The sequence below is a fragment of the Delphinapterus leucas genome, chromosome 10 (genome assembly GCF_059928025.1).
Source record: "Delphinapterus leucas isolate spDelLeu-1000000601 "Yukka" chromosome 10, BTC_Dleu_Yukka2, whole genome shotgun sequence".
In the NCBI taxonomy this organism is placed as follows: domain Eukaryota; kingdom Metazoa; phylum Chordata; class Mammalia; order Artiodactyla; family Monodontidae; genus Delphinapterus; species Delphinapterus leucas.
In genome coordinates, this window is record NC_143138.1 from 8,127,565 (window position 1) to 8,155,377 (window position 27,813).

A 27,813-nucleotide genomic window follows, 5' to 3' on the forward strand; every position below is an offset into this window, starting at 1 on the left:
TTTACATCACAAAATGGCTTAGGCCAAAAATGGCTTCTTACCTTCTCTTTCTCTGAGGACGCTTTACCTTACCTGCTTACAAGAGGACAGGGGAAAGGAATCAGTAGAAGAATGTAAAGGTATGGCAGGGAGCAACAGACTCACAGGAAAACATGAAGGCTATAGCTGGTTCCTTCTAAAAGTGGGATACACGGTTATCCTCTTTTCTTCGGGGGGCACCTCTTTAACGAATGAGTGTAATCTGGCGGAATTGAGGAGTTTTAATTTCAGAGTGCTTGAGATTATGACATCGTCCTGTTTCGCAGGGGTTTGTTCAAGCCAGTGCGGCAAAATCTTCACTTGTGGATCATCTGTCACTTGGTCTCAAGGAAGCAGCTGAATTAAATTCGTAACTCAGGCGAACTAAGGGCAAATCTATGTCCTTAAGTCCCTCGCGGGCCATTTCCGAAATACATTAGCTATAAAAACATAGAACAACATCTATTACACGGGAAATAGGGAGATTCCGTGCCTCTGGCCCCTTTCTTTGGCAGGGACGTTGGTATTTCCTCAAAAGTCCCCAGTATCCAACCTCCGCCCCCAGCAATAGGGCTAGGTTCACAGGCAACCAGTTTTTCAGGCAGCTGCCTGCCCTTTTTCCCTCTTCGTGCTTCGTCGGTCACGGCTTTAAACAAAACGACTGTGCGTTTGAAATCACTCTGGCGCTTTGGCACAGCACAGGAGGGGCAGCCAAGGGTATGGGTTCCGAGAACAGCAGTCGGTAGACAGAGATTCTGGCTTGAGGAAAACCAAAGGAACGGGGGGAGAGGGAGGTTCAGAAGCAAAGCAGCTGAGTGGGAGGTGCTTTCTGGGAGTTGTAGTCCCCTTGGGGGTGGCCTCCTCAAGGTTCCACCGGGCTCTGCACTTCACCTCCCAGCAGCCCCCGCGACGCAGAGGCGGCGAGCGGTGGGGGCGCTGGGTGATGAGCTGCTGCTGGGGGAGAGGGCCTGGGGCGGGTAAGCGCCGCAGACGTCGCAGGGAGACGTTATCTGCGGGCCGTGGGGGTCGAGGGACCCTCGGGCGGGCGGCGGCGAGGGCCGGGTGGCCGCCGCACGTTCCAGTGCGCGCCCTCTGTCCCCTCCACGGGCGCGCGGCGTCCGCCATGGAAGCACATCCGGCTGCCACCGGGATCTCCGGGCGCCGCGTCCCCGGTTCCCCGTAGCGATGAGGAGGTAGGGGCGCCCCGCGTTCCTCCTCCCGCCCGCGCTCAGTCGGCCGGACCGAGAAGGACCGTGGGTCTGCCGGCCGGCCGCGGTGCCGCCCCCGCGCCGCCCCTCCCCGCCTCGCCTCCTGGGGGCGCTGCCGGGCGTCCGCCGCTCATGCCGGCCCGGCGCCCTGCCGCGCCCGGCGCCGGCCGCTGAAGCCCCGGCCGCGCCGCCCGCCCGTCCGCCGGCCTGCCCGCGCCCACCGCCCAGCCGCCCGGAGCCGGCCGCCCTCCTGCCCCCAAGATGTGGCACAGCGTCGGGCTGACCCTGCTAGTGTTCGTGGCCACGCTGCTGATCGTGCTGCTGCTGATGGTGTGCGGTGAGTGAGGCGTCGCGCGGGGCAGTTACACTCCGCGGTACACACGCCGGCTTGCGTCTGGTCGACTGGCTTGTTTTGTCTGGTTTAAAAGAAAAAAAGAAGGCCTGGGTGGGCAAGTGTCTTCAAATCATGTTTTTCACTTACCTCGGGAGTGAGCCCTGATCCACGACAGGCCCGCTGTCATCCAGGAGAGGGAAGAACAGCATCCAGGGCTGGGCATCTTGGCTCGGGGTTAAAGCAGGTCCTGCTTCACCGGCAGCGTCCTGATGGCCATTCTTACCGCCGTCTGCTTAGATTTTAACCTTGGCCTGTATCCGAAGGTGAAGTGATTTGATTACTCCTTTTTCTTTTTTGACACGTTCTGACTCTGATGATAAAGCGAGGTTTCAGTACCTTCGTTTAACCAGGGGCAGGGACAGAGTTGGGTTTGAAGCACGCGTGAAATTTTTTGTTTCCTTGGAGTTCAGGCTTAAACTAAATTCCAAGCAGAAATGTTGAGACGCGGCAGGACTTAGAAACACCGGCTATATTAAACTTCCAAGGTCAGGTAACCTAACTCTTAGTTCTGTAATAATGGTGCTGTTTGAGTATTTTTTGATAATTACACTATTGAAGTAGGGGTTCAGGTTGATGCAGTAATTGGTCAGTATTCAAAATACTATAGGGCTTATTCATTGCATGATTAATGTACTAAATGCTCAGTATCAGCCATGTTTGGAGACACTCGTGCATATACATGTATAGACTTATATATTTGTATTTATACACTAGTATGTATATTTTAAATTCTCTTGCTTTTATACATGCATAGACATGTATGTATATTTGTATTTATATACCTGTATGTATATTTTAAATTTTCTTGCTTTTACTAAGGCACTAGAGTTAAAGCTTCTAACTTACAGCCTTTCTTTTCTGATGATAAAACAATTGGAAAGCCTTTCTCAGTTTCCTGCTTGTGATGTCAGGATTTTGGGCTAATTGTAGGTGTTTAAGATCCTTGAAGTAAGGAAAACCAGATCTATGTGATTTGTTTGGATGTGAGGAAGGAGGTAAACATGCTTTCTTTTCTAACTTGAAGAAGCAAGCTACCTGGAGATAGGAATGTAACATGTAAACCATGTAACAACACCTTAGATAGAATATTTGCCAAACTTGCCTTTGGGGCCTCAAAATTCCAAATTGCTGCATACATTAGACTTGCTCTCTCCGCTCCCAATAGCTATTTCACTAAATTTTACTCATTTTTCTAAAAGTACCCTGCCTTTGGTTTCAGAAAACATTATAGAATGAGAGGTGACCTGTGGTAAGTAAAAGAATGCCTAATTTTGATTGAGATGGTCAAGACTAATAGCTCTAAGAAGTAATCCAAGCACTTTTTTTTTTTGGGAGAGTGAATGATGTGGTAGCTTCATGTTTTGACTAGGAGGGGCCTGGGGCTTAGGAAGAGGAGGGAAGGATCCCACCAGATTTGAGAGAGAAACTAGGGTGTTGTATTAGTGTGCTAGGCCTGTCATAACGATGTACCACAGACGTGTAACAGCAGAAATTTATTTCCTTGGAGCCTGGAGGCTGGAAGTTGAAGATCGTTGTGTCAGCAGGGTTGATTTCCTCTGAGGCTTCTTTCCTTGGCTTGTAGATGGCGGGTCTTCTCCGGGACTTTGATCTGTGTGTGTCCATGTCCTAATCTTATGTAATAAGGACACCAGTCATATTGGATTAGGGCCCCACCCTTATAAATTCGTTTACCCTTAAATAACCTTTTAAAGGCCTTGTCTCCAAATATAGTTACATTGGGGATTAAAAATTGATGACATGGGTCTGCCCCAAGAAACTCATAACCTAGTTTATTTTAGAACTCTGACCGACTCACATAGTGAATTATGATTTTCAAATTTCAGGTTCCATAGGGAGGTCTACCTTCTCCTGTCTCTGTTGATTGTACTTTCTTGCTTTTCATTCATTCTAAAAATATTTTCCACTCCCACTGTTCACTGAAACTGCCCTTGTCAAGGTTCATAACAAATGGCTTCCATATTACCAAGTCCATGGTCCCTTATGAGTTGTAATTGTATTGATACGTAACCTCTCATACTCATTCTATACAGGTGAGCATTCCTTCCATGAAGCGTTTCTCTTGGCTTTTGTACACTATACTTTCATGGTGTTCTTCCTACCATAGTGGTTAATTGTTTATCGTTTCCTGGCTTCTCATCCCCTAGAATTTAACTTTTTTTGATCACAGTCTATGATAGGAAATAAATTTTCATTGCTCCCAGTACATTCATAAGTATATATAGATAAATTACATATATCAATTAGTTATATCCACATCTATCTACCCATTATCTCTCTTGTCTCTGAAATAAAAATTTTACCGACTAGTACTTGCCATTACTCCATGAGATGCATGCTATTTTCTATTGTATTTTTATGTTACATTATGTTATAATACAAATATATAGTATTTCTATTTTCACCTTCCTTCTGTTCTCTTACTCATCTTACCCAGTTCTAAAGATTTAAATAGTAACTGTAACCGATGACTAAAATTAAATCTACAGCTCTTATTCTTCTCCTGCACCCCAGGTTAGTGCATCAAACTTTTATTCTCAATATCTCCACTTGAGGATCTAATAACCATCTCAAACTAAACACATCTAAAACAGAACTTTTGATTTCTACCATCTATTTCTCCCTCCCTGCTCACGTGTTGTCAGCAGCCAAGGACTTGGGTGTCATCCTTGGTTTTGCCCTTTCCTTTCCTTATAAATATCAACTCCATCTGGAAGTTGTGTCAGTTTTGTCTTTTTTTCTTCTAGTTTTATTGAGATGTAATTGACATACAGCACTGTATAAATTTAAGGTGTATAACATAATAATTTGATTTACATACATCATGAAATGGTTATCATAGTAAGTTTAGTGAACATCCATCATTTCATGTAGATACAAGATTAAAGAAATAGAAAAAAAAATTTTTTCTTCTGGTGATGAGAACTCTCAGGACTTACTTTCTTAACAACTTTCATATAGAACATACAGCAGTGTTACTTTTATTTATCTTGTTGTACATTACATCCCTAGTACTTAACTTTCCTTACAACTGGACGTTTGTACCGTCATCCAATCCCACCCCTCCTCCATCAACCACAAATCTGATCTCATTTTCTTGAGTTTGTTTGTTTTTAAGTATAATTGACCTACCACACTGTTAGTTCCTGTTACGGGACATAGTGGTTTGATATTTCTGTACATTTCAAAGTGATTACCGTGAAAGTCTAGTTACGTCTCTCACCATACAAAGATATTATGTAAATATTTTTTAATAGATTTATTTTTGTTTATAGTTTTTTTATAGCTTTATTTTTATTTATTTATTATTTTTGGCTGTGTTGGGTCTTCGTTGCACGCAGGCTTTCTCTAGTTGCGGTGAGCGGGGGCTACTCTTCGTTGTGGTGCACGGGCTTCTCATCACAGTGGCTTCTCTTGTTGCGGAGCACGGGCTCCAGGTGCGTGGGCTTCAGTAGTTGTGGCATGTGGGCTCAGTAGTTGTGGCTCATGGGCTTTAGAGCACAGGCTCAGTAGTTGTGGCGCATGGGCTTAGTTGCTCCGCGGCATGCGGTATCTTCCCAGACCAGGGCTCGAACCTGTGTCCCCTGCATTGGCAGGCGGATTCTTAACCACTGGGGGAAGCCCTATTACATAAATCTAGATGTTATTCCCCACTCTGTACATTTCATACCTGTGACTCATTTATTTTGCAACTGAAGTTTGTACCTCTTAATCTCCCTTACATATTCCCTACCCTTCCCCCCACCTCCTCCCCTATGGCAACCACCTGTTTGTTCTCTGTATCTATGACTCTGTTTCTGTTTAGTTATGTTTGTTCAGTTGTTTTGTTTTTTAAATTCCATGTGTAAGTGAAATCATGGAGTATTTTTCTTTCTCTTTCTGACTTACTGCACTAGCACAATACCCTCTAGATCCATCCAGGTTGTTGCAAATGGCAAGATTTCATTCTTTTTTATAGCTGAGTAATATTCCATTGTATACATATACTTCATCATCTTTATCCATTTCCATTTGCACGGAATACCTTTTTCCATCTCCTCAGTCTATGTTTGTCAGTTTTGTCTGTGGTGGTTTGAATCTGCAGATGTGGAACACATGGGTACAGAGGGCTGACTGTATTTTATGTGTTTGTTTCTCCCAGTTAGGGCATAAGCTCAGTGAAGACAGGGACCTTCTTTGGCTTGTTCACTGCTCTATTCCTGGATCCTAGAGAGTAGAAGCATGTAGAAGGCCCTCATATATTTGAAGAAGAAATGAAGACAGATTGCTCAATATAAATTATTAAATTTCTATTACAAATACAGTCTTAAATGTGGTACAAACCAAGGTTGTCTCAAGGTGGATAACCCTTGTAGTATTACTCAATAAAATACACTTAATGGGCTGTTATGTTCAGGTGCTGTGATGGAGGTCATGAGTGTCCAAAAATTAATGAAGCATAATCCCTAGTATACTTTCTTAAATGTTTGGTAGAATTAATTTAGGCCAGGACTTTGGGGAAACCTTTTAACTGCAAATTCAGTATCTTTCATTTGGGCTAATATTAGGCTATTCCAGTTACTTGTTTCTTCTTGAGTGAGCTTTTGTAGTAGTTTGTGTCTTTCAAGCACTATGTCTATTTAATCTGAATTAATGTTCTCTCATTATCGTTTAATATCTGTAGGATCTGTGGTGATGTCTTCTCTTTCATTCTTGATATTGTTTATTTGTGTTCTTCTCTCTTGTTTATCACTCTGGCTAGAGGTTTATAAATTTTATTGATCTCAAAGAATCTGGTTTTTGGTTTTATTGATTTTTTTATTTCTTTACTTGTCCATATTTTATTTCATTGACTTATGCTTATATCTTTAGTTTCTTCTACTTATTTTGATTTTAGTTTGCACTTCTTCTAGTTTCTTATGGCGGAAGCTTAGATTATTGATTTTAGACCCTTATTAAAAAAATAACTATTTGATGATATAAATTTCTTTCCCGGTATTACTTTTGATTTTTTTAAAAAACTTTATTTGGTTCAAAATATTTTTTAGTTTCACTTGTGATTTCTCCTTTGAACCATGACTTATTTAGGACATTTTCCCCCCATATATCATTTTCTAGTTTAATTTTGTTATGGTGAGAAAAGTGTATCAAGTTTAGGAAGGTTTACACTTAATGAGAAGAATTAATGGTCTGTTTTGGTGGATGTTCTGCCTATACTTGAAAAGAATGTTTATTCTGCTGTTATTGAGTGGAATGTTCTGTACATGTCTGGTCAACTTGGTTGATAACATTGTTCAATATCAATGTTGTCAATAACATCATTCAGCAGGTCTTTTTATCAGCTACTCTGTTACATAGTAGAAATCTTAAGAGCTCTGAAATGGATCAATTGGTGAAAGTCATTAACCCCTTAAATTTATGGTACTTTTGGTGTGTGTTGGGGGTTGGGGTTGGAGGATGGAAGTTGAATGGTTTGTTTGGACTACGTACTCTGTGCCAGATACTCTTCTAAGACATAGAGGACATAGTGGAAACCATAGATAAACCATAAATTTTCTTTCCTTAAGAAACTCATGTCTTGGGGGGATGACAGTTAGTTATTAAGACAATGAAGGATGGAAGTGAGCATGAAATGCTAAAGCAGCCACCCAAGAGAGTACTCTACTGAAGAGATAGTATAGTAGAAAGACGTAAAAATTATGTGTTCATGATGCTTAAAAATCTCAGTGGCAGTGGTAGTAACCTCTTGTCTGTGGAGTTTGCCCTGGAGAGGAAGAGATTAGAGTCTAAGAGATGATAACAATGGATAACATTTGATGAGTGTTTATTATGTGCGGGCATTCTTTTTAGGTTCCACACATTAATTCTCTTTATTACCACATTGACTCTGAAAGTGGGTGCTGTTGTCTGTATTTTATAGATGAGGAAACTGAGGCACATAGAGGTTAACTTGCCCAAATTTCGAGTGAGCTGTTGAGTTAGGATTCATGGCCAAGCAGTGTGGCTCCAGTGTGCCTCTGAGTTACAAGAAGTTGTGGTGGTAATCCAGTTGACAGATAATAAGGATTTGACATAGGATAGAGAATGGCACTAGGAATATAACGAAGGAAACAGATGGGAGAGGGTTTATTAAGGTAGAATCTATAGCACTGAAGTAAAGCAGGGTAGGGCTGAAATATGCTCTTTCCCACCTGAGAGATGGGGAAAGGATACAACACCCATTACAGAAATGTGAACATCAGGAGAAGGAGCTGTTGAACGAGTATACTTTTTAAAGATGTCTTCAAGCCAAAGGTAGAGATTCCTTCCTGGGGTTTAAGAAAGGTAGAAAGTATGGATGAAAAATTTGGTCATCCTCTATAATAGGGGTAATATTTGGATCTATGGGAGTGTTGTGATCACTGGAAGGAGAGGAAAATAAAAAGAAGAGAGGTTTTAAAGGGAACTTTAAATCTGTCTTCTATTTACTGGGTAACAGGGTTTTGGGTGTGGAGGTATTTCGGTTCCCCGTTGTGTTGGGTCAGTGATGGTTTCTCCGGGGGCTTGTCTGCTGGGGCCGCCCAGTGTGTCTTTACAGAAGGATGTGCAGTAGAGGGAGCTTGGTGGGAAGGGTTGGAGAGCATGATTCTGTTTTCACTTTGCCTGTGTCTTGGCCTTGGACATATTACTTAGCAGTGAACCTTAGCTAGCTGCCTTCTGTGTGAACGGAAAATAAGGTTATAGGATTGAAGGTGGAAAAGAGCTTTATACAAATCAAGATCGGTATTGAGCCAGTCAGTTAACCACTTAGATATCATCATGAAGGTGGGATTAACTCCATGGGAGGAATGATTCCACAAAGATAAGAATTTTTTGTTCTACTGCACCTGGGCTTTTTGAACTAAAAAGATCTTGGGTAGGAAATCATATTCTCATTCCCTAATTAGTGTTTTGTGTTTTAGCCATACTTTCACTATGAAAATATGAGAAATTTGATACACTTATTGAATTCATTGCTGTTTTGCCGAGCTAGCCCTTTTCAATGGTTATGAGTCACTTTGAGCCTTTGATTTCTTATCTAGAAAATGGGGATAATGATTCCTAGTCTCACTAATTCAGAGGGCTGATGAGAGGATTAAATGAGATGTTGAATGTAAAGCATTTCATGAACTGAGAACTCTGTGATTACTACTGTCCCCTGGGTTTGTGGTGTGTTGACAGTGATGGTCCGTTGTTCAAGTTCATCTGCCATTGCTACCCTTCTGCTGCCAGCACATTTATCTTGCATAGAAAAACAATATACGGTATGTTTCATGAGATCCGTCCTGTGAACTAATGCTTAGTTACTGGCACACACAAGTTGAGTGCTTATTTGCTTATCCCAGGACACACACCCTTTGTTGCCAGCCAGTTTTTCTGACTCACAGACTTGCCTTTTAAACTATGAAAAACTGCAATACTTGTTTTAACAATTAGTGTAAATTTTTGACTAAGTACATATAATTGTGGACAGTCCTTCTCCCTGCCCCCTCCACCCCCTCCTTTCTGCTATTCCTCTGTCCCTCCCTCCCATTTTTCTCTTACAATCTCAGGATAAGGTATAAGACCCACGCCCCACAGAATAAGAGTAGGTAAGGAGTTTCTGGTGTCTGCATATCAGGTTTGGGTGGGAGGAATTATAGGAGCTGTACTTTTTTTTTTTTTTTTTCCGGTACGTGGGCCTCTCACTGTTGTGGCCTCTCATGTTGTGGAGCACAGGCTCCGGACGTGCAGGCTCAGCGGCCATGGCTCACGGGCCTAGCCGCTCCGCGGCATGTGGGATCTTCCCGGACCGGAGCACGAACCCGCGTCCCCTGCATCGGCAGGCGGACTCTCAACCACTGTGCCACCAGGGAAGCCCGATCATTTGATTTTTGACAAAGGTACCAAGACAATTTAATGGAGGGAAGAACCATCTTTTCAACAAATAGTTCTGGAACAGCTTGGTATCCACATGCAAAAGGATTAATTTGGATCTCTCTCTCACACCAAAGTTAACCAAAATCGATCAAAGACCTAGTGTAACAGCTAAAACTAAAACTCTTAGAAGCATGCATAGGCATACATCTTCATAATTTTGGGTTAGTCAACGGTTCCCTAGATATGACACCAAAAGCACAAGCAACAAAAGAAAACAAGATAAATTGGATTTCCTCAAAGAATAAATGATAAATTAGGCTCCATCATAATTAAAAACTATTGTACTTCAAAGAACATTATCAAGACAGTGAAAAGACAGCCCACAGAATGGGAAAAAAATGTTATGCAGATCATATATATCTGATAAGCGTCTGGTATCAAGAATATATAAAGAACTCTTAAAACTTAAAGAGACAAACAACCTGATTAAAAAGTAGGCAGAGGAATTTAGTAGACATTTCTCCAAAGGAGATTTACAGATTGCCAATAAACACAAGAAAATGATGTTTAACATATTTAGTTATTAGGGAAATGCCATAATAAAAGCCACAATGATAAACCACTTCACACCCACTAGGATGACTATAATAAAAAAGGCGGGCAATGAAAAGTCTTGGTGAGGATGTAGAGAAATTGAGAACCTCTTACCATGCTGATGGGAGTGTAAAATGGCACAGCCGCTTTGGACAAGACTAGCAATTTCACAAATGGTTACGCCTAAGTTACCATATGACGCAGCAATTCTACCCCTAGGTATAGTGGACCATTGAACAACATGGGTTTGAACTGTGTGGGTCCACTTAACATGCGGATTTCTTTCACTAAATACACACTGCAGTCCACTACCTGATCTGAGGTTGAATCCTTGGATGTGGCACTGTGGATATGGAGGGTGGATTGTAAAGTTTCAGGTGGATTTTCAGCTGTGGGGAGAGTCTAACCCCTGTCTTGTTCGAAGGTCTGTTGTATACCCAAGAGAAAGGAAAACACGTCAGTGCAAAAACTTGTGCAGTTGGTCATTGCAGCCAAAAAGTGGAAACTGCCCAGGTCTGTTAATTGGTAAATGGTTAAAACTAAATGTGATGTGTCTTTACAATGGAATATTATTCAACAATAAAAAGGAATAATGTGATACATGCAACAACGTGTTTGATGAACCTTGAAAATATATGCTAAGTTTAAGAAGCCAGGCACACGAGACCACGTAATGTGATTCTGTCTGTATGCCACGCTCAGAATACACAAATCCAGGGACAGGAGAGTACATTAATGGTTCCCAGGGGCTGGGGAGGGAGGAACTGGGGAGGGGACTGCTAATGGGTATGGGGTTTCATTGGCGGTCGATGAAAATGTTTTGGAGTTTGATAATGGTGATGGTGGCACAACCTTGTTAATATGCTAAAAACCATTGAATTGTACATTTTAAAATGGTGAATTTTATGATGGGTGAATTGTATCTCAATAAAAAAGAAAATCAACAACAAAGGAGAAGTCACCCCAGATCCCACTGCCCAGGGACAGCCACAGCTCCTGTCGATTGAGCAGTTTACCAAATGTGGACTCGGTGCTAGGCACCTAAGCCCTTTATTTATTTATTCCTCACAGTGGCTTTATCAGTCTTCTGTCAGGCCTGAGCCCCCTGACCCCTCCAGTGCTCTTCCCTCTACCTCGCTGTGCCTATTTTTACAAAGAATTTTGAGTGAAGAGAGAGCTTGCTGATTTGGAGTATCGTTAAAATACTGTTTTATAGAGTTAGGTGCTTTACTCACACAGTTGACTAAAATATATTTGTGGTGTGGTTCAGTTAGCAGTCAGCACTCAAGCTTAAAGGAAGTCAAAAACTTGAGAAAAGGGTTAAATCTCTGAAGTTAGGTTTTTAGTACCAAGGATTTTATGTTCATCTTTCCCCCCAGAGATTATAAGAAAGAAACAAGTAAAACTAGAAACTTCCTTAAGTGGCCATTCATCTCGGCCTTTGTAATGCTGGGGTAGAAAAGCTGGTTGGATTTTGTTTCCATAAAATGCTAGTCATCAGAATATGCTATGGTCCATTGCTTTTCTATGAAACTAGAGAGTTTTAAAGTAGAAGGCATCGAGAGTACGCGCTAGCATGGAAAACTGTTAGCAGTGGTTAGTTTTGTTTATGAAGTACTCTTTAACATTTCAGAGCAACCAGTCATGGGTTCAGGAGTTTTATCCCCTGTGTTCTCCTTTATTGATTGTTAGTTCTATCTGAGTGGACGTCTAAAACTTAAAACTCCTTGCAAAAACAAGCAAAACTTGGTTAGTAATTTTTTTTTTTTTAGGAGAGTTATTCAGACTTTTTAATGGCTTTGACATGAAAACACTGTATTTTTTAAAATCTTGAATTTAAGATACTGGTGCTCTGGCTTTTCATCTTGCATTGTGTGATTAAAGAAAATTTATTAATTTTCTGTGAAAGTTTATTATTTCTAGAAACTTCCTGAATAGTTTGGTCCTGAGAGGTTTTTACCAAAGTGCAGGTGATTTAGTAAATCCTGCCATTTACTGTCTTGCTTTCTGATTGAAGCAAACTTGTTTTTAGTAAATATTGGCATTGAGGTGTGAACGTCCAGGTAAATAGCGAGGTGTATTCTTTCTTCCCCAGAAAAATGCTCTCAAAAAGTTGAGTTTAATACAATAAACACTCTACTTAGATATCATAATCTCATTATAAATTTGATGTAGATGGACCAAGCTTGAATTCTCAATTCCATAAAGGCAGAAACTGTTTTTGCCATTCTGTAGAATCCCAGAGTTTATCTTTATGCTGTGTCCATAGTAAATGCTTGATAAATGTTTGTTATATAAATTGTAATCACATATACGTTTAAATTACACATACTGTTTCGTAACACACACCCCACACACAATTAACTGAAATGTTCCCAACTGATAATACTGTGTGTCATAATTTCTCTTAATGTTTTTATCTCTCTTTAGGTTGGTATTTTGTGTGGCATCTTTTTTTATCAAAATTCAAGTTTCTTCGGGAACTGGTGGGAGACACAGGATCTCAGGAGGGAGATCATGAACCTTCAGGGTCAGAAACAGAAGAAGATGCTTCATCATCTCCACACAGGATCAGATCTGCTCGCCAAAGGAGGGTACCTGTTGATGAAGGCCACTGACCTGAGCCGTGGTCCTCTGATAGTGAATGACAAAGGACACTGGGAGTCTCTCTCTGTAATGACTTGGCTTTGCAATCTGCTAAAAGATTGAAGAACATTCATTCTTGGATCTTAAGTCCAATTCAAAAAAAGATTTACATGTAAGCCATATGAAAATAAAGGGAATTACAACCAAATCGGACCATTGCAGATTTCATCGTAAAGATAATTTTTGCTTATATACTTCTACATATATACTTATTCTTTGACTCTTGGGCTTATCTTCTTGCACTGGTGTTAATCTGGTAAATATTACAGGCTTGAAAAACCATATTTCATTAATATTAGTTCTATGTTGTACTTTTTTTTCCCCCACATTATACCTTGTCTGAAATCGGGATGCATTTTACGATTACTGTCAACCAGGCAGTAGTCATGGTGCAATTATCCTCGCCTGTGCCTGTGTGGACTTAAGGTTTGTCCTGTTGTTGGTATTAAATGTGTCAGGTTTAATTGGCTTTTAAAAATGTCTTCAAAAAGATTACACTATGATTCAGCATTGAAACGAAAAGTTATCGTGTATGCAGAAAAGCATGGAAAGAGCAGCAGGGCGTACGTTCGATATTAGTGAAGCAAATATCCGTCGCTGGAGGAGTGACTGAAATTCCATATTTTCTTGTAAAGCAACAACAAAATGCTTTACGGGACCTAAGAAAGGAAGATACCCACAAGTAGACGAAGCTGTGCTACATTTTGTCAGTGAGACACGTGCAAAAGGACTGCCTGTCATACGCCAGGCGATGCAGCTGAAGGCAGGAGAAATTGCCAAAACCCTTGGAATAGATGAAACAAAATTCAAAGCAACAAGAGGCTGGTGTGATCGATTCATGCATCGAGCAGGACTGTCGTTAAGGCGTCAAACATCATTTTGTCCAGCGCTTCCTGCTGATATTAAACCGCAGGCAGTGCTGGAGTGCTGTATTAAGAGATGCTGCATTGCCGGCACTCTTGATGATGCCAAGGGTGCTGTGGTCTGGGAGAATGCAGACACCGATGGCTGTGATTTGAGTGATTCAGAGGAGTTAGACTCAAGACTATGAAGTTATAGTCATAACTTAACCAACTTATTTCATCATACACTTTCTTTACGTATGCACAAGATTGACGCGATAAAGATCTGTTTAACTCTAAAAGCTGTTTGAGTAAATTAAAAAAGTAGACGTTCTACAGGATACACAAGCATTGTGTCATAGTTTAATTGCCTATGTGTTTTCTTAGTGATACATGTGGTGCGTCTTACAATTGATGGCATCTTAGGTTAGGAAAAAAAGTAGTCTGTAAATTTATTTTTCTTTCTAGGATAGCAATTATTTATTGGGGACCTTAATTCTGACTCTTAGAATGTTGTTAAAATAGTTATCCTCTGTGAGATACATTTTGGAGCACCCTATTCAAGATTTTTGAGTAGTAACTTGGGAATCTAGGCCCTATCCTCTACTTTAGGAAGAGTAGGATTAGTTACTCCTTTTGTATGGGAGGACTTCATGCTCAAGGCATGTGTTGTGGAGAAAATACTTCTTCACAAACAGCAATTCAGTGACAAGACCTCAGAGGTACTGGGTATTGAGGAAAAAATAGAGAGTGGGTGAAAACGCCTGCTTTACTGTAAAATGATTCTTGCCAGGTTCCCGCGTTTGTCTTCACTGAACTTTGGACTGCCTGTTGCCTGGGGAAGGGAGATGTGGATTAAAGAACCTTCCTGTTTAGTGCTGCCTGCTTTATACAAGCATGAAATGCGAAGCCAAGTTATTTTATTAATCCAAGTTCTTTTTACGTTTTAAACCTTTGTTTCTCAAGAACTAGTCATTACAGAATATCACCTCTATTTTATGATGGTGTGTAATTTTGTTTGATACCTCATACTTCATGCTGATAGCTTTGTTGTTTGTTAACGGTTCATCTGCTCTGCCCTAAGGTGGTGAACACCTCTGCTGTCATTGTAGCCCTTTGGATGTACTAAAAGGGAATTTACAGAGTATAACTTTCCTTTTAAGTATTTGCTAAGGAGAGGTCCCTAGCAGCTGAGAGTCGGGCACAGTCTTTGTCTTTATTTCCTTAGTGGATGCAGTTTTCTGTTTTTATGTGACTATATTGATTAACAAAACAGTGACACAAGTTTCAAGCATTAATTTGAATGCTTCATACTAGCTAAATATCACATTAAAATGCTCATCAGTTAGAGAGAACTTTAATGCTTCTTGGTGCTGGAGGATATTTGAATTAGATCTTTTGCAGTCTGATATTTGGAGCTGTGGATTCCGCTTTGTAGTGGGTACCTTAGGTTTAGGTGATGGTTGCTGACACACTTTAAGTAGCTGGTAAACTTCCTCTTGTGTCAGTATTAAGAATGATGGCCGATATAACCCCTAAAATCTGCAAGGGTCATCCACAAATTAATCCCTGAAAGATGTACATGTTGGTATTATTTATTAATATTTATGCTTTTATGGTTGTCTTTTTAAAATAGAATTGTGTGAAATGTTCTGCTTAACTTGCTTGGGAAATATAACCAAAGCATATTAATAGCTCACACTCTACCGTGTTTTAACTCTTAGGAAAGTGAAATCACTGCTGCCAATATGAGAATTCTACAAACGAATTCCTTTGTTTAAAACGTTTTTTTCCCCCCAGTACACTCGCCATAGTACATATTTCTAAGGCCACTGAGAGAGGCGGGAGAAATAGTTGTTAACACAGAATTATTTGTGTGATACAGTGTTTTTGTTCTTTTTCCTGTTTTAGTGCTTTTGTAGCTGAACTTACAGAACTCATCGTAAGTGCATTTTCAGTTTCCTAGTAGGAGACGGAGTAGCCTGTGGTCAGTTTTAAAGTTTAGAGGGTCCTGAGCATTAAAGACACAAGTATTAGTCTTGTTTGAATCCTCACAAACAGTGATGGCGAACAAGGACGTCATCGTTTGAGGATTAATTCTAAAATGAGGATTCTGGTGGGTGCTTTTCCTTCCCAACCAACCATTTCCAAATCTTTTTCTTCTTTTGCTTCTGAAACTTTTGTGAAGATTGCCTGTATCATATTTATTGGTAGCATTGCTCTGATTTCAAGGCCAAAAAACGCTAAGTATTTGTGTGACATTGTTAAATAAGGTTTTTAATATTTACATAAAGCTAAAAATAGAATTCATCCAGTGGATTTTTGTAGTGATGTTTTCATGGTGGAAACATAAATACATCATTTTGTGGTGGATAGCCAATTTATAGACATGCTGACCCATTTCTTCAGGTGTTATCAGATTTAAAAACAACTTCGAACTGTTATTTTGCTGAAAGTTGGCAATATGTTAAGTAACGGATTCACAAAATAGGGCATTTTAAACCAAACTGTTGAAAGGTTTGAAAGTAGTGCATTTTTACTTTTAAGAGCAACAGTTTTTGAAATTATTTTAAGTCAACAATGCAGTATTTTTTAAAGTCAGTTTTTCTTAAAAGGTATGTTTTAATGTGACATGTAACCAATGTAACTTTAGCTTTTGACTGGTAAACTTCAAGTGCTTTTATATTTCAGGTTGACTTTAAAAAGCCAATGAGCAGTACTCAGAGGTTATGGATCCTTAAGCAATTAATGGAATAGTATTTTGTTATGGAGTCTAGGATTATTGTCTGCCTTTAAAGTATTCTATAGTTTTTAACTTAAAGCATAAAGAGTAACATTTTATCTTATATTAATTTAAAAAGTTGCATTTTGCATTTGTTAATATACATGTGTCGCCTGTTTTATGACCAGTGTTTACCCCTCTAAGTCAGTTCTATGCATAACCATTCACCAAATACTGCTGCTCTGGTTTCTTAGAGGAAACATTCTGTGCTATGCTATGATGTATTGTCATCTTGCTGCTTGACAAATAGGTTTATAAGGAATTAGAACTGTGTGTGTTAATAGTACCTTTGTATAACGAGATGTAAAATTAGAGATGAGTCTGTGTAAACGATTATTCACTGTTTTAGAACTGGTCAACACTATATCTAAAGCTTCTGTGGTTTGTATGATGCTTCACTTTACACAGAATAAATTAAAATGAAAACAAAAGTTGTGTTTGTTTCATTGATAAAGAATAAGAAGCATGAAGGGTACCTTGGACATGAGGGATTGGAAACCAGCCACTTTTACCAGTGGTTCACCCTTCACCTCATTTGTCAAGCTCTAAACATCTATAAGAATTAAGACAACATCTCAGTAGTATTCCTAGTGCCATGAAAGTAATTGACTTGGAACCTAAGGGCACATAGCATTAGAGCTAATTTACACTTCAAGTTTAGCCTTTTTTCTTCTCACGCTTTATCCAGTACCTTTAAGATTGTTTTGCAAATCTGTTTACCATAGATCATATCTCACATTTTGTTAGTATTAACCACCAGGAAGACTGAGTGAGGGAATGGACCAAAGCCAAGTGGAAAGATGGAGGGATGCCTTGGAACCCATTTGCAATAGGAGACCATGAATTGCAGTGGCTGAGTGCCAAGTACTGATTTTTCTTCTGCAGTGCTCGCCTGCCAAGAATGTAGAATGGAAAAAGTGGACTGTGTCAGGGTCAGGCTTTGTCAGGTAGGAGTGTCCAAAGGGCACAGTCACTTGAGATTGCCGGAGACTGGCCGTGGGGTTTGGGCTGGGTTGCGAGAGAAGTCGGATCAGTAAGGCACTGATAAATGGGGCAAATGGAAAGGGATAGAGACTGAAGATAATAAAATGCAAGTGTCATAATGTATCTAGTGGATAGAATAGGAAGTTTGGGGTGGAGATTAGGACTTCAGAGGTGAAGCAACCATAGCAAAGGGGAATCTGAGAACTGTGACACGTTCTAGGGTGTCATGTGGATTGTCATCATGGCCACTAATAGTTCTGCATCGTGGCTGGAGTTGGGATGGAGAAGACGACCATGACCTGGGGGACCAGGTCGGGGACTTGGAGGACTGACCTTAAGGTCTGGGATGTCAGGTGGCCCTTAAAGGAGGAAGGAGTTTCCTGAAAATGAAGGAGGAGCTGTGAGAATTTCTCTTCATCCTGTCCCCCGGCACCTCTCCGAGCCAGCCCATGATGGTTACATACAATTAAGTACTTTGGTTATAAAATGATGCTGTTTATGGAGAACTTTGCTGGGGATGGGGGAGGAGAAAGGAGTTGAGGACAACAAAAGCTTCTCTAAGAATCTTAGGGCGGAGTAGGAGTTCTCCAGGGTTCTGGACAGGAGAAAGGGCAGGTGCCAAGTCAGAGTTGAGGGAAGATGCCTTGTTTGGAGAACCGTAGACAGTTGATTATTCCTGGAATGGAGAGTGATTATGGGGTGCAACATTTTGAAACTGGAGAAGTAGGAGAGATCTAGGTCATCAAAGATCTTGTATGCAATGTCAACGGCTTTGTTTAACGTACTAAGTGGCTGTTCTTGCAGGCACCTGGACAAAGTACAGATGGTTTAGGAAACTCATGCTGACTGCCCGGAGGAGGTCTCCTTTGGAGACACAATGGAAACAGGGTGATAGAAAGCTAGCGGCAGGCTTGAAAGGAGTGACGGCCATGGGAAGTTTGAGGACATGAAGAATCCACAGGGCTTGAGACTGGGTTGTGAAGGCAAGTGACGGAGAAGTGAAGGATGATTTCAACATTTGAGATGGACAACGCTGAGGGATGTGTATGGAAGAAGTAGGCTTGAGGCTGGTCGAAGGGACGTGAAAGATGAGAGTCCAGTTTGGGGCATACATATTTGTATTTGAGGTGCTTACAGGCCACTGGGTGGACAGAAATACTAAACAGTTGTGAAAATGGTAGGAGGGCCATCAGTGATCATCAGCGTGTGAATGCAGTTGAAGCTGTTGGCAAAAATAGGATCTGCCAGGGAAGAAGCCAGAATAAGGAGAGACCCAAGGAATGGCCCCTAAGGAGCATGAATACTTCAGAGGCTGGTAAAGGAAAAAGAGGCCACCAAGGACATTGAGAAGTACTGCTGAGAACCGGGAATATACCCGGAAGGCAATGTGCTTGAGGCCAATGAAGAAAGAGCTTGCAGAAAGAGCAAGTGTTAAACTGATATATATTAAAGAATGATGCCGCTCAGATCTGATTATTAAGAAATTGGGGCAACCTAGTTCTGGCAGAAGTCCGTGCAAAAGAAGATGTGAAATTTCTGCAAGGTGACAGTGGGGACAAATGGAATAGATATTGACGGGAGTCAATTGGACAGGGTTTGGTGATTGATTAGCTATGGGAGGTGAAGGGCAAGGATGAATCATTGGTGGAGGGCTGATGGAGGGCATGGGTGGAGCATGTTAGAGGGGGTACGTCCAGGTGCATGGAAGACCAATGGAAATGGCCACCCTGAGGATACAGGTCAGAACTGAGTTCCTACCCAGATGCTGTAACTTGATAGTTGGCAATTTATTTAACCTCTCTGTTGCCTGGTCTGCTGAGTGAGAATGGGAACGTGCAGGGCTGTTGTAAGGAGTAAATTTTAAAAAACACCTGTTGAGCACACTTCTTTTTTAAAAAAAATTTTTTTAAATTAATTTATTTATTTTTGGCTGCGTTGGGTCTTCATTGCTGCACGCAGGCTTTCTCTAGTTGCGGCGAGCAGGGGCTACTCTTTGTTGTGGTGTGCGGGCTTCTCATTGCGGTGGCTTCTCTTGTTGCGGAGCACGGGCTCTAGGCACACGGACTTCAGTAGTTGTGGCTCGAGGGCTCAGTAGTTGTGGCTCGCGGGCTCAGTAGTTGTGGCTTGCGGGCTCTAGAGCGCAGGCTTAGTAGTTGTGGCGCATGGGCTTAGTTGCTCCGTGGCATGTGGGATCTTCCCGGACCAGGGCTCGAACCCATGTCCCCTGCATTGGCAGGCAGACTCTTAACCACTGTGCCACCAGGGAAGTCCCCACACTTCTTAATATATAGTAAGCAACCCATAGCTTCACTCCCACCCGCCTTTCCTTACTTCTTACCCTTGTAACCGAGGCGGCCTCCTAATGACGGCTTGGTCCAGGGGTTGGTTTCGGTTCACTGAGAAGAGTTGAAATGGCGAGAATCACAAAAACACATACGTTCATCCGACAGTCTTTTGAGGTAAGGCCTAGGCTTTTTGTCACTGAATATAGATCCATTGAGTTCAATCTCATTTTCTTTGCAAAAGCCAGACTTATAATTCGGCGATGTCCAGTTTTGTTCTCTTAAAACCGGAACGAGAACAGAGTCTTGCAGAGCAAAGATTTTTACTGTAGTGTTATTCTGACAGTTGCCTTGCTTGTCCCTAGATGGACAGGATTTTTTGCATCTTGTCTTTATCAAAATTTTCCGAAACATTCAACTAAGTTTTCATAGAAACAGCAACCCTTTACTCACACTCATATTTATTTGTGACATTTCATTATGTAATTGCGATATCAGAGACAACTGAAGTAAGCAGGTTTGGGAACCATTTGGGTTAGACAGAAGTCATCTGGTGAGAAAAATATGTGAGCATACAAGACACTAATCCTCTGTTCTTGATTAGGTACCCCACCCAGGCGGGGACTGTGCATCTCATGTCACAGAGCAAATTGAAGCCTCAGCCTGGAATCTCCTTACCCTTCCACGGAGCCTTCATACATCTGTCTATATCTCTTCCGACCCTCTCCTTCCCTCCTACGTTAGAGGACAGACCCCTCTGCTATCTGAAACGAATTTCTCCTGTGCTTTGGATCCCGTTCTACCTTTTCAGCAAGTTAACACTGTCAGTTATTTCTTCTGTACACTCAATTGCTCTCTGTCGTCTGGATCGCTCTCTCCAACATCTAAACGTATTCAGTAAATATATTCTATCTTGAAAGAAGGAAAGGTCCCGCCTACTCTGTCCCCTCAGCTGCCAGTGGCCCCTGCCTTGCCACGTCACACCAGACTTCTCTGAGTAGGTGTCTCCATGACCCTGGCGCGAAATCTGAAGGACATTTTCCAGCCCTCAGCTTTGCCTGACTTCCCAACAGCATTCGTGTGGTTGCTCATCTCTTGCTCGCTCCTTGAAACCTTCTTCTCCTTTGGCTCTAATGATACTAAATTCTGGCTTTACTAGTTTTAATCCTTCCTCTCATTTCAGGCGTATCCTGCAGTGAAATGTCAGAGTTCCTCGGGGCTAGGTTCTCACCCCCTTTTCCTTCCTGTCTCCTCGGGCAGCCCTGTTTGTGTCCTCAGCTGCCACCTCTTGACCAGTGGAGCCACATTCCTGTCTCTTGAGCCAGTGATCTTCTCAGTATCCCCTCTTGGTTGTCTTAAACACTGGTCTCACCCAGCATCTGAAGCCGCTTCTGATACTGGGGTCATACCAGCCTGCCTGTCGACCGTTGTAAAGTTGACAAACTAGGTGTCACTGTTGACCTTTCTTTTTTGTTTGTTTGTTTCTTTTACTTTTTGGCTGTGCCCTGTGGCATGTGGATCTTAGTTCCCCCACCAGGGATCGAGCCCTTGCCCCCTGCATTGGAAGCGTGGAGTCTTAGCCACTGGACCACCAGGGAAGTCCCTCTTGACCGGTCTTTTGGGTCCCTTATTCAACACATCAAGTCTGGTTGACTTTACTTCTGAAATAGCTCTTGGAGCCTTCTCTACTTTCGTCCATTTTCCTATTACCCTCTGTAGGCAATGAAGTGTAGCAGTCATGAGGGTGGCCTCTGGAATTGCGACCTCTGCGTGCCTCATTTTTCATCTGTAAAATAGGTATGATCGTAGTACCTATCTCAGGGCTTCTGTAAGGATTGAATAAGTGAACACACACAAACATGTAGAATAGCGCCCAGACCCCACTGCTCTGATGCCCACCTGGATCCTGTGATAGTGGCTGTCTCAAATCCACGACAGCCCCTCTCCAGCCTTCTCTCCTCCTTGTTGCCAGAGTGATCTTTTTGAAACTCAAATATGGCCGTGTCGACTCCTTGCTTATATCGTGGGAATGGCTTCCCACTGTCCTAGAGAAAAGGTGGAAAATCCTCAACACGCCCAGGACACGCTGCAGGGTTTCATTCACCAGCTTGTCAGGCACCTTCTCCCACCACTGGCCTCCCCACCACCTACACTTACAGCAGGTGAGCCTCCTCTCAGCTACACATATACTCGGAGATCACCGGCACCCCTGTCCCTGGGTCCCTGCACTGGCTCCTCCCCCTGCCCCCCTTCTCCTAGTCATTCGTCACATTTCAGCTCAAAGTCATTTTCTCAGGGGAGCGTCTTTGAACACTACCCGACCCCTTTCCAGGCAGTTCCTTTGTTACATAGACTGGTCCTCTTCTCCTCCAGACAAGAGTTAAACACTTCTTGGTGCATTTATTTGATGAAGTGCCATCATCCCCTATGTTGAATTAATCAATATATCAGTATAAGGTAGAACTTATATCAAAATGACGTTGTAACCCACAAGCTGCATATATTCAATCTTTGAGTCAGAATCTGAGTCTAATCTGAGAGGCTTAATTCGGCCTTATCAGCGTCTCCTGACAATGCTTACCGTTTTCTTTAATCAACAAACACAAAAGTGTATGTTAGTGAGATGCTTATTTTGCAAGCCCCTGATTCTTTCTGTGTCTTCTGTGTCCGTTACTCTTCCATCCCTTCTGAAAAGGTCCAAATAGCCTGTCAAACAGCAACTTTTAACCACAAGATGGCGACAGATTTCAAGAATTAGCCAGTGAGTCTAGTTGCGCTTCCTCTCAGGGGTGTGTTCCATTAAAAGGATGTTGACGGGTTTGGTAATTATATGGCACCCTGTTTTGCACCATAAGTATTTAACCTAATCCTCTTTACTTAAAGCAGTTAAGTGAGCACGTATAAATCGTTGATTAAACTGGAAGGGGATGGGGGATTATTCATCACTGGGCCAGGACAGATATAAAAACCAGGATTGTTCTGGGCCACCCAGGACTTCTTTCCACTCCATCTAAAGCTGAGGCGGGCCAGGCGACAATATTTACGGTCCCTCTGATGAGGGCTTGTAGTCAGAGAAACAGGAGCGCTCACAAACGGCATCTGAACTCCACCTCCCGGCGTATGACTCTAGAAGCTGGTCAGTCTCATGAGAGGCAGATGGGAAGATGGTTGGTCCAAAGGCCCGCGTGTTGACTTGTGGGAGCAGGACCCACACCTTGGGTGAGATGCCGTGGAACCGGAAGGCTCTGTGTCGCTAGAAAGTGCCTTTGATTTGCAAAGTCCTTTTTCATATATTGCCTTCCTAAGCTTTGTGAATATGAGAAGGGCAAGGAAAACGTTATCTTTGCTTTACAGGTAAAGAAATTGAGGTTTAAGGAGGTAAAGCAGCTTGGCCATGGACATGATAGTGCCAAATCCTGCACCCCCCGCCTTGTTGCTTAGAGAAGGGAAACAATTTCTTTTTTGCTTAAAGCATCCAAATCACCTTACGTCATTCAGCACAAAGGGAAATAAGTACACGTTCAAATACGAACACAAGGTGCAGCCCTGACTTATATGAGCATATGTGGTAGGATAAAGTAATGGAGAAAGGGTTAGCCGGCCTCTGTGTCCTGTAGCGCTGGCCCTGCCTCACCCCAGGAGGGGCTCAGCAAGCTGGGCTCACTGGGGTTCTGATTGTCCAATAGGGAGAAGGACTTGCAAGAGGTTGGGAGGGAAGGGACATTTGGGGAAAGTGAGCCAGTGACCCGCGGGGCACGCAGCTGGATTCCCAAGGACTGAAAGCAGAGCCCTCATCCTGTTCTTACACAGCCCTGGGAGGTGGCAGGCCCCTGATGGGGGTGACCTGCGGTACTGGGGATCTGAAGGCTAAGCTCTGGCTTTGCAAAGTGCAGCCAGGTTTTCTGTGAGCACGGTGGGCCCAGGGAGTGATGCTGGGAGTGGATCTCACGGGGCTGAATGGTGAGCATCTCAAAGGCAGCCCTGATGGACTGAAGAGCTAAGGCTTTCGCTGAGGTTCCTGGGTTGTGTAGGACCCTTTGGGAGAGAGAGAGGGAGATGGGTTGGCCTGCAATGACTAAGACGGAATGTCTCACCAGCCGTGGTGGAGAGGCTCAGGGTCACTGCTCATTTGGATTAGACAAAACAATGCAAAGCAAAACACGTAACAAGTCTTGCACTAAGTGTTGTCAAGTTATTCCACGCTCACTAATGATTACATCTAAAAACAAGCTCTTAGAGCTCCTCCCCAGACCAAAAACAGAAACACAGGAAGAAACCCAAGGCCTTGGCCTTTCTCACCCTCTCCCTCCCCATCTCGAATCTTGGGTCCACTGGGGGAGCAGAGCTCCAGGCTCTGTGCTGCTGCAAATGCGGATCACCTTGCCTGGTCACCTCCTCTTGCCTTTATTTATTTATTTATTTTTTGCGGTACGCGGGCCTCTCACTGCTGCGGCCTCTCCAGTTGCAGAGCACAGGCTCCGGACGCACAGGCTCAGCGGCCATGGCTTACGGGTCCAGCCGCTCCGCGGCATGTGGAATCTTCCCGGACCAGGGCACGAACCCGTGTCCCCTGCATCGGCAGGCGGGCTCTCAACCACTGCGCCACCAGGGAAGCCCTCCTCTTGCCTTTAATTCCCCCTCAAGAGCCACGTGCCTCCCGGCCCCTCCCCTCCCCTCCTCCCCCGCTCCACCCTACTGGCCCCCAGCAGAGCACTTTGGGTTATCTGGTGATCTGTCCTGCTAACTCAGTGTGCAGAGTCACTGGGGTGCTAAATGCAAACTTGGGGCCCTTCCTTATTTCAGTCGACTTGACTCAGAATCTCAGGCAGGTCAGAACTAAGAATCTGTGTTTTTAACCTGTTCCCCCAGGTGATTATGATCCTTTTTGTTTAACCGCCCAGTACTGGGTTGAATAGTGTCGCTCCAAAATTCGTGTCCACCTGGAACCTGTAAATAAAGCCTTCTTTGGAAATAGGCTCCTTGCAGGTTAAAGCAAGGTCGTTCTGGATTAGGTTGGGCCCTAATCCAATGACTGGTGTCCTTGTAAGAAGGGGAGATTCAGACACACGGAGACACAGAGGCAGGCCGGTCACGGTTGAGGCAGGGGTTGGAGGGATGCGCGTACAAGCCGAGGAGCGCCAAGGATTGTCGGCCACCGCCAGAGGCCAGGAGAGAGGCCGATTCTCCCTCAGAGCCTCCAAAAAGGGATCTGCGTCTTGCAGCCTCCAGGCCGTGAGAGAACAGCTACGTTTCTGCTGTTTTCAGCCTCTGAGTGTGTGGAACCTTGTTCCTGCAGCCCGAGGAAACAAATAACCCCCATCCCCTTTTTTCTACCTTCTATTGTCTTAAGTTATTTTTATTTCCTCCTTTTTCTCTGCAAGAAGTTATACTTCCTATTCAAATAATTTTCCTATTATAGTGCACATATGTACATTTTTTTTAGCAGTCCAGTGGATGCATAGAGGACCAAATTCCTTGTTTCCTTCTTGTGCCTGTGTGCAGAAATTTCTAGTCTCCATTTCATAAACAAGACTCAGAGATTCTTGCCTGGGCTTGGTTCCAGTTCCTCTGCCCCCTGGAACTGGGAGGCTGCGTCTCCTGTGCGGGTGAGACTTTCCAACTCCAGGCCCTGCTCTAGCTTTGATTTCTATCTTTGTTCTTGGCCCCTGGTCATCTTCCATTCTTTCTTTTTCAGTTGGATTATGAAATACTGCATTAAAAAAAAACTATTACATCCAACTCTTCCATATGTTTGCAGTAGATAGGAAGGCCTGTGTGCATTACCTTAGTCTGTTGTGTTTCCGGAAGAGATTTCTCATAATCGATATGTATTTTTGAATATTGGAAACCACAAATACAGCACCTTGAGCCCAGCATGAAATGGGTCCACCTCTCCATCGCTCCCGAGATCCCCTACAGTTGTCACCTTCAGGTGCTGTTTTAGCCCTGCCAGTTCCCATTAAATGTCAGATCCTGTTCCAAATATATTAGCTAACCTCCTGCCCAGGTACTCAAAATCTGGGTAGTTGCTTTTTAAGCTCTAACAAAAGTAGTTGGTTTGAATTCTTAAGTACCGTTGTTAAACCCATGAGGCATGCTTTTGAATGGCCATGCAAGAAACTGGATTGAGAAAGCTGGGGACAGAGTCCCAAAGAAGTGTGTGGTTCAGTGAAGAGATCTCACATCATGTTTTGTTTGGTGGGACGATAAAGGAGTACCAAGCATTTCCTGCAAGTCAGAAAGGTAGAAGCGCCTTTTGCTTTTTTTTTTTTGGTTATTTCTTTTGTTTGTTTATTTTTTGCTTGTTATGTATGTGAGGAGAGTGACTACCCTGGAAAAATGTGCATAAGCAGCAGATAAGTATCAAGGAATAGCTTAGTGTTTTCTCAGAAGAGAATAACATCTGCTGTGCCATAGGTAAGGCTAGGAGAGCTTAGATGATACATAAATTGGGTAAAATGTAAGGCGTGACTATAAAGTTATGCTCCTTGGGGGGCCATGTTATGGGAATTTTATTATTTTTATTACTTTTTAGTCACAAAAAGTGTATGTTCTTGGGCTTCCCTGGTGGCGCAGTGGTTAAGAATCTGCCTGCCAATGCAGGGGACACGGGTTCAAGCCCTGGTCCAGGAAGATCCCACATGCTGCAGAGCAACTAAGCCCGTGTGCCACAACTACTGAGCCTGCGCTCTAGAGCCCGCGAGCCACAACTACTGAGCCCATGTGCCACAGCAACTGAAGCTCATGCACCTAGAGCCCGTGCTCTGCAACTAAGGAAGTCACCACAATGAGAAGCCCACACACCGCAACAAAGAGTAGCCACCACTCACTACAACTAGAGAAAGCCTGTGCGCAGCAACGAAGACCCAACACAGCCAAAGATAAATAAATAAAATAATAAATAAATTTATATTTTAAAAGTTTATGTTCTTATCTCTTTGTGGAGAAGTACCTGTTTCTAAATGGTAGTTCAGACACATCTGGAAATCTTTCACACACTGAAAAATGTGACTTCAAAAATCTGTTTCCTCTCTTTTTCCTCCTTATTGCTTTTAAAACTTATTTTTAATTTGTTGGCATCAAGTAGGAGTGCTGCTTTTGGTAACAGAAGATGAGGGGATGCAGACCAACCCTCTTGCTAAAGATAAAGCTAAAGTAAAGCTAGAGAGAACATAAAATGCAGTTTTAAAATCATCAAAGAATTAACAAGGTAGAAGAAATTATCAACCAACATCTGGAAGAAGACAAAATTCAAGAAAGTGAGCCTAGTATTGGGGGCTACTCTTGGCCTAGAACAAAATATGTCATCAACTATTTCTACAAATAATTTTTCAAATACAAAAGTCTAGGGAATTCCCTAGTGGTCCAGTGGTTAGGACTCCGTGCCTCCATTGCAGCAGACCCAGGTTCGATCCCTGGTCGGGGAACTAGGATCCCGCAAGCCACGCAGTGCAGCTGAAAAAGTAAAAAAAAAAAAAAAGTTTAGCATACACAGAAAAAATAGCATGGAAACACTTTTTTTTTTTTTTTTTTTGCGGTACGTGGGCCTCTCACTGTTGTGGCCTCTCCCATTGCAGAGCACAGGCTCTGGACGCGCAGGCTCAGCGGCCATGGCTCACGGGCCCAGCCGCTCGGTGGCATATGGGATCTTCCCGGACCAGGGCATGAACCTGTGTCCCCTGCATCGGCAGGCGGACCCTCAACCACTGCACCACCAGGGAAGCCCGAAACACTTTTTTTTGAAAACCTAATAAAATGTGCGTGTGTATGTGTGTGTGTGTGTGTGTGTGTGTGTGTGTGTGTGTATCTGTCCAAAAGCTAGCTTTTTATTTGACTGTCAGATGTCAAACACCTTTAGGGAGTCAAGTCAGGAGGAAGACAAAGATGCCTGCTACCTCTACAATGATTTAACATTGCACTGGAATGTTAGCTAATGCAATTAAGCAAGAGAAAACAATTAGACTTGTAAGAACTGGAAAGGAAGAGGCAAACTCTTTGTTTATAATTGCATATCTGGAAAAACCAGAAGAATCAACGGAAAAGTACTACAAACCATAAGATAATAAAGTAGCAGGACATAAAATTAGCATAGTAAAATTACTAGCCTTTGTAAATATAAATTATAAGCCATTTGAAGGTATAAGGGAAGGGAAGACCCTGTATACAATAACAAAATTTTAAATACATA

At 42.8% G+C, this 27,813-nt stretch overlaps 2 protein-coding genes across 2 annotated transcripts in view; one reads left to right on the top strand and one right to left on the bottom strand.

The window, feature by feature from the left end:
- Window positions 1-1,143, bottom strand: part of ELOVL2 (ELOVL fatty acid elongase 2) — a 92,894-nt gene extending 91,751 nt beyond the window's left edge. The window contains exon 1 of the mRNA XM_022586653.2: window positions 698-1,143. Coding sequence (XP_022442361.2) covers window positions 698-1,143 — 446 coding nt within the window. The remainder of the gene's footprint in view (window positions 1-697) is intronic.
- On the top strand, window positions 740-17,725 carry SMIM13 (small integral membrane protein 13). The gene is made up of 2 exons (XM_022586657.3): window positions 740-1,563; window positions 12,520-17,725. Exons 1-2 carry the CDS (start codon window positions 1,488-1,490, stop codon window positions 12,705-12,707), a joined length of 264 nt encoding a protein of 87 aa, XP_022442365.1. The 5' UTR covers window positions 740-1,487; the 3' UTR covers window positions 12,708-17,725.
- The last annotated feature ends 10,088 nt before the right edge of the window (window positions 17,726-27,813 follow it).